The sequence below is a fragment of the Parathielavia appendiculata genome (assembly GCF_033297405.1).
Source record: "Parathielavia appendiculata strain CBS 731.68 unplaced genomic scaffold N657scaffold_37, whole genome shotgun sequence".
In the NCBI taxonomy this organism is placed as follows: Eukaryota; Fungi; Ascomycota; class Sordariomycetes; order Sordariales; family Chaetomiaceae; genus Parathielavia; species Parathielavia appendiculata.
Genome location: NW_026944256.1, coordinates 116,953 through 124,111, shown reverse-complemented (window position 1 = coordinate 124,111; position 7,159 = coordinate 116,953). Strand labels below are relative to the sequence as shown.

The following is a 7,159-nucleotide window of genomic DNA, read 5'->3' as shown; positions in this document are numbered from 1 at the left end:
GGCCTCTTCGTACTTCCCCTGGCTGTAAAGCGTGTTTGCGAGGTTGTTCATGCTGGTGAGCGTGTTGGGATGCTCAGCGTTGAGCACTTGCGTCTGTAGCTTAAGCGTCTGCCGGTAGAGCGCCTCAGCCTCCTTGTACTTCCCAAGCATGGAAGCACTCCCCGCCACATTGAAGAGAAGACTTGACTTGGCTGCGTCGTCGGTTGAATGGTCTTGGAACCTCAACGCAGTCAGGGTATGCGGCAGATACATTACCAAGACAGCCCTGTTCTCATGCTTTGGGAAGGGAAACACTTTATCAAGGTGCTGTATTAGAGTCGTAGCACATGCCTTAAGTTCTCCTTCCTTTGCCAACCAATTTCGCATTGCTAGTCGGACAAGTCTGTGCATGTCGTACGACTCTTGGCCGGGTCGCTCGGTAATAAATGCGTACGCTTTCAATGTGCCGATTGCTTCGTCTGCTTCTAGGTCGCTCTTCCCCGGCGGGAGGAGACTTTTCGGAATCTCCTTCTCGGCAAGGAAGGACATGAATCTCAGGTACTGGGCGGCGAGCAGGTTGTCACGGGAGATGTGGCGAAAAGAAATCAGCCATGTCGCAACAATTGGATTTCGGGTACTCTTGTAGCGGGTTCGATCCTCAAAGTCCTTGCTCAGCAGCTCGATCAAGCGCTTGTTACCCGACTGGCAATAGTTAAGGTACTGCGCTGTTGTTATGCCTGTTTTTGCCATGTAGGCAGATGCCTGTTTAATAGCAAGCGGTAGGTTGGCCAGGAAGTTAAGTAGGCTCGTTGTGCTTTGAGTGTCGCTTAGCTGATGTACTGCTACATTTCTCTGCAACAGATCGACCGCTTCGGGCCTGCTCATCTCTGCCAGGTTCACTATACCCCTCTTCGGGATGTCGAGCTTGACAATGGCCTCGTGGTTCCGAGTTGTAAACAGGATGGAGCCCCTATAACTAAAAGGGAGACAGTCGCACAACGGCGTAGCCCCGGCAGCACCGAAGAGTAGTTCGACGTCGTCGGCGTTATCGACAATCAACAGCCAGTTATCAGCACTCTGGCTCAGAGCTGTCTTGACGAGTAGTTTGACATCCGCCTTATCGTCGTCAATCCTCGCGATCTGGAGTTGCCGGCCAATCTCACGGTAGGAGTTCTCAAACATAGCGGCATCGACAGCGGGGACCCAGAAGACATGGCAGTCCGGGTGCTCGTCCCGGACCTGAAAGGCAGCCTCAAGCGCGATTTGAGTCTTTCCAACGCCTCCGAGGCCCTCGATAGCAGTCCGCTGGCAGTCGTCCTTGTCGGCACTAGGAGGGATTCTCTCAAGAAGCTGCGCTAGAGTCGATTCGCGTCCTACAAAGTCCTTATTGCGTCCAAACGGGACCAAAAAGCAAGGCTGCCGCGATGCTGCTTCGACGAGACGCTCTCTGCTTTCGGCTACTGGCATGTACCGTTCCAGAACAGCCTTCAGCACGGAAGCCGCGGTAGCCGCCGCAAAATTTTGCCATTTCTTGTTTTTGTGACAGTCTGCATAGTCACACACCCCTTTGATTACGACGCAGGGGATCTCTTCCGCTACGCCGGCACCCTCCATCTCGAAAGCGATAATGCTTTTAGCTCTGGCAATCTGGTCACGATGCTCGCCGGACTTGATCACTGTGTCGCCTGACCCAACCGGCCCAATATGGACAGCTGGCTCTTGTGCCTTCTCGCCCTCGATTCCTTGTTTCATTTTGAGCCGCTGCCTCGGCACGAGATGTTGCTCGTCGCATCGTAGAGTATCGCAGGAGGACTTGCCAGCGTCATCACACACCGGGTCGGACCCGCTCTCGCACATTCTGCAGATGCACGTTGGGGATGCGTGGTGCTTATGGCGATAAGCCGGTTCGAAAAGCTTGTCTTCTGCGACCCCAGGGTAATCATATTTCGCTCCGCAATTCTTCCGAGCGGCCCTGGCCTGGAGCTGTCCGAGGAAATCAGCAGTGCGTTTCTGCAGCTGCTGTCGGCCATCGGCAGTCTCGAACGTGCTCAGCAGAGTGCGGAACTCTTTATCCGGCCTCGCTATGTTATCTTCGGAGCCATCCTTGCGCTCAAACCTGTCGGGATATTGTCTGCCGAAATCGTATTGCACGATCGCCTTGCTGATGACCACGTCACCCAGGAGGATCTCCATACCGCCGGTTTGAGGTACGCCACCACAGATTCCGACAAGAAGGGCAAGCCGTACGCGGCGATAGCTCGAACGGATGCTGGCCGCTGTGCTTGCGGCGCTGGCCTTGCCCATGCCTGAGAGTAGAGCCACCACAACATTGTGCTTGCCGATGCGACCAGTCTTATAGAGGTTGTTGCTCCCATGTTCATCCCACATCTCATCGAACATGAGGGAGACAGCATCGTACTCGAGCGGCAGTGCACAGAACACCGCGATCTCGAAGTCTTCACGCCGACGCGGTCGTGGGACGGTTGCAGGACCGGTTGGAATGCGAAATGGCGGACCGGCACGGGCGGTGTCAGCTGTCGGAGGCGCATCCTCCGATACGGTCACCTGAGCCTCAGTGACGCGCACGTTGGAGGGCCTCTTGGACGGACCGGAGTCTGCATCGGGGCGTGATTGCGGACCAGGAGTCCGGTCGCGGTTCATGTCTTGCGGCGGACGGGACGTAACCCTGCGCTTCTCTTTCCACCATCGGAAAAACCCCATCGTCTCGAGCGCGCTGTCGAATCAACTAGAAGGGCAAGCCCTCGCTGGTGCGTAGATCATCACGCTGGTACCTGACGAGGCAGCTGCTGATCGTCGTCTCCGAAGCAGAGGGACAAACCGCGCGAGAATGCGAGGGCGGGGTAGAGGCCAGCTGAACACAATGTCGCAAGCCAATCCTTTCGGCCTGGGGCCTCGCTGGCGCCGCCCCGCATGGCCACAGCCAATCGTTTCGACGCCGCGGGTCGGGCTGGAACCTGGCGGTCGCGGCGTGTTTCCCATTGCAAGATGGTGAAGCACCATGCTGGACTGTACGGGACATTTGACGGTGGGAACAGGCACAGTGTAAGCGCCAAGAGGCCCCAAAACAATCCCACAGACAATGGAAGAGAGAGGGAAAAGCGGAAGGCGATTTCGCGAGCGACTATACCAGGCAAACACACCCGACTGCTGTACGACCACCTGTCACGAAAGGAGGCTGGCGTGCTCGCTCAGCTCAGAACAGGCATACCAAGGCTCAACGGTTACCTCCATCGGATTGGAGCAGCACCGGCAGATCAGTGCGCATGCGGGCAAGCAACAGAGACAGTAGACCACTTCCTCTTCCGATGCAGAAAATGGACGGCATACCGAACAGAGATGCTCGGATGCACAGACACCCACAGACACCCACAGAAGCAACATTTCGTTCTACCTAGGAGGGAAATCGCCATCGGATAAGAAAGACTGGACTCGCAACATGGCAGCCGTTCGGGCAACCATACGGTTCGTAATGGCCACAGGGCGCCTTGACACAAACCAACCGCAGGCTGACTAAACCACCCAACCCACCACAACGCACCCAACCCACGCCCCTCACCTCGTGCCACGGACAGCAGGCACCGCTTCAGCCGCCGAAGATAGGACGTTGAACACTTGGAGAATCGCCTTCAAGCCAGCCTACTAACAACCCTACTAACCCACGAGAACCCGCAGAGGAATCGTATAAGAGAGGACATGAACTAGAATGAACTTTGTATGGGCTCCGACGAGATCAGGACATATCTTGGGATATGTATAGTCAGATTGTAATAGTTGCCCTTTCGGGTTATCCGCCGGGCGTCAATAAATTGTATTGTATTGTATTGTATTGTTATTGGAAAGTCGCGGTAGCCTGAAACGCTTGTTGCTGGAAGCCTTGGAACGTGAAACTCGGAAGCTGGGTTGCTGATGCTCTACTGTTGACAAGCGACAGGGGCGATGCCCATCACCGCCGGAGATGAGGGAGGATCAAGGACCTTCAATAAAATTCACTTCTTGGTGCTCTGGAGCACCCAACCTACTGTCGTGACTTCTCGTCCGTGTAACACCGTGAAACAGTGGCTGTTGGTCTTCCAACAATTGTCTGAATCGCTAAGAGCATAGAATTGTATTAGCTCCGTGCCGGTCTAAGTGGACTTGGTTCACCATTGTCCAGATGTACCCACGGTGCTGGTCGGGCTGAAGCAAGACCTCAGGGACCATCTAGGGAGAATCTGAGAGCTCGCCCAGACAAACTAAAAGCCTGTGAATCATCAGCAAGGGCTGGCTGGGGCGGAGTATATCGGCGCAACCGCTTATGCTGAGTGCTCGGCAAGAACGGGCAAAGTAGTGTAAGACGTGTTCAAGGCGGCAGCCCAACTGGCCCTGTACTGGCCCGACAGGATGCGGAAGGATATGTCGTCGAGCCATCACCTGAAAAAAGTCTGCTCGGTCATGGAAAATGCACTTTTGGCTTATTCAGGGCGGGTATGAAGGCATTGTGGTTGGCACATAGGGGATCTTGGCACAGCAAGACCTTTTGATGATGTTCTTCCTATGTTTGGACTGGTGAAATTCCGTGAATCTGTGAAACTTGAAAAATGAGGAGATAAACGCGTGTGAGCTCGGGTAAATCTGATCTTGGCGTGACACACGTGCATAGCCGCAGCGGGCCGTGTGTGTAACTCGCCAAAGGGAGTGGCAGTTTTATCAGCATTAATGATAGTGCATAAGTATCGGCTTTTCCCGGCTTCCACCCAGATGCCTAGCCCTCCCTAGACACCCCTTACAGCCACCCGTCGCACATCCCTTTGAGCGCTGTTACAGTTGACCCGCGCCAAGAAACATATAACTTGAATCCTGATAAACAAGGTTCCAACCATGATGCCGCAAGCGTACTTCCCTTTGGGTACAGACGGCTCCAGAATCCCCTCGATAGGCCTGGGTACCTTCCAGCCTGACCCGAAACTATATCCCACGGGAACCGTTAAGCAGTCCGTCTTGACCGCACTACGAGCGGGGTACCGACACATCGACACTTCATTGCGGTATGGCGAGGGTTAGGGTGAGAGAGAGGTAGGGGAGGCCATCAGAGAAAGTGGTATCCCGAGGGAGGAGATTTTTGTCGTGACGAAACTGTAAGTACAATGCCAATGTCAGTTTCCCAGGTTGCCTTATGGTATATCTGACAGCGATATGAAGGTAGAATGTCTTTCATGCGCCCGAAGACGTGCAAGTTAACTTGGATATGGACTTGGAGAATCTGGGCCTTGATTATGGTCGGTTGTCCCCATGCGCCAAGTCATCTTTAAGGTTTTTGCTGTACGATGACCGCTGATACTATGGCTCCAGTGGACCTGTTCTTGATGCACTGTAATAGCCTCTGGGATAGAACCGTTGGTTGACAAGTTCCTAACTTTTTTTGTAGTACCCTATGCGTACAAAGAGACAGGAGAAGGTTACGGAACTGTGCGTAAGGCAGATGGCAAGGTGAGCGAGCCGACAAGTTCCACCAGATCAGGAACGCACCTATACCTCATTAACCAGCATCGTCCTAGCCCGTCGTCGACATCGAGCTCTCTCGCGCATTTGACATAACATACCAGGCAATGGAGAAACTTGTTGAGACTGGAAAGGTCAAGCACATCGGTATTTAGCTCTCTTCCTTCACTACCTACCTTATATGTCGAAGACAACTTATTAACTGATGGATATGTATTCACGCGATAGGGATCTCAAACTTTTCCTCCCCCAAGGTGAAACGCCTCCTCCGCTCCGCCATAATCAAGCCCGCCGTCAACCAAATAGAATGCCACGTCCAATAGCCCCAAAAGGGCTTGGTCAAATTGTGTCAGGAGAACGGAATCCACATCACGGCTTTTGGGCCGTTAGGATGCACGCCCATCACTGCCCTTGCTGGTAGAAACGGTCACGGTCCGTTGGAGAATAAGACGGTAATGTCTGGCACTCTATGCAATGCTATTTTTGATCGTACGGCGCTGACAAGGGGCATCACGCAGGTCCGCTCAGTAGCCGAGAAGTATTCCAGAACACCAGCTCAAGTTCTTCTGTGCTACCTCCTTTGTCGAGGCATCTCCGTCATCCCCAAGAGCAACAACCCGGAGCGTATCGTCCAGAATCTTGACTGCTTATTCGACTTGGATGAGGAAGACTTTCGTCTCCTGAATTCCATTGCAGGGGAGGACGGCGAGCTTGGGGTTTGAAACCTGGAGTCACGGGATTATCTTGGCTTTGACAACTATTATTATTCCTACACCGCTGTGCCCTAGGGCGTGCCGGACCCTCAACAGCTTACTATACAGGAAAACCGCGCCCTCGTGGGCCGGGTAAAAAACCCATATCGACAATCAAGGAAACGATCAGTGTGCGATCCTGCAAATACAAATGGGAAGGCCTCTTGGCCTTCGAAGGAAAGGGTATCAGACTGCGAGCTCCAGCTCCAGCCTCCTGGCCAGACCGTACATCGGCAGTTTCCTCGAGTCCATCAGCCAGTCCAGGATCCTCCCCGTTAGCCGTGCAGCTTTGGGACTGATTCCCTGTAGAACAGAATAAAAGTCCCTTCGCGTTCTGACCTCGGCTCTCTCCCATCTTGGAGTCAACGGTGGGGCCAAACACCACATCACAAGGTGTTCGACAGTCTCTCGCCCCTCTCCACACTCCCATATAGGCGTCAGTACCTCTGGGACTCTCCTTTCGAATAAGAAAGCCCGAAGGCCTATGGCCCCGGTTCGAATCTGGTTCAACAGTGAACTCTTCGCTCTGCTGAGGCCGTCGTGTCTCCTTAGGTTTTGTCTTGGAACAGAGTCTCGTGCTGGTGGTCAAGGTCATCTGCGGGCCTCGTTGCTGTCCGGCCGTCTCGTTCCTTGAGCCACCTCTCTCTCCAGGCCTCCTCCATTACTCTGTCCGTGTCGGCAGTCCCTCCCGTCCAAACTGCAATTGTGTTGGCGGCTTCTTCTACCGCTGTGGGCTCCTGCGGCCCAAAGGCTCGCGGTCGGCCCCTATTATCCGTCCTCGAGTTGAATATCTGATATATCTTGCCGCAGGCCGCATGAACAATACTCCCTGCAGTCTTCTTTCCGCCTCGGCCGTCGGCCAGAGTGGGCATTTGAAGCCGGGCCTCAAAGTCAGCCAGTCGTTTGTTGAAGTAAAGGTCCAGTGGCGG

At 54.1% G+C, this 7,159-nt stretch overlaps 2 protein-coding genes across 2 annotated transcripts in view; one reads left to right on the top strand and one right to left on the bottom strand.

The window, feature by feature from the left end:
- Positions 1-2,805, bottom strand: part of N657DRAFT_326702 (purine and uridine phosphorylase) — a 3,803-nt gene extending 998 nt beyond the window's left edge. Inside the window, exon 1 of the mRNA XM_062786833.1 lies at positions 1-2,805. Within this exon, the coding sequence (XP_062642611.1) occupies positions 1-2,700 (2,700 nt within the window). The 5' untranslated portion in view covers positions 2,701-2,805.
- A 2,052-nt stretch (positions 2,806-4,857) lies between these two features.
- N657DRAFT_659403 (Aldo/keto reductase) lies at positions 4,858-6,200 on the top strand (the record flags this gene model as incomplete). Its single annotated transcript, XM_062794979.1, has 8 exons — positions 4,858-5,024; positions 5,070-5,103; positions 5,183-5,255; positions 5,405-5,466; positions 5,535-5,625; positions 5,707-5,771; positions 5,802-5,930; positions 5,997-6,200. The coding sequence occupies 8 exons, from the start codon at positions 4,858-4,860 to the stop codon at positions 6,198-6,200; spliced, it is 825 nt and encodes a 274-aa protein (XP_062642610.1).
- Between the last annotated feature and the right edge of the window lie 959 nt (positions 6,201-7,159).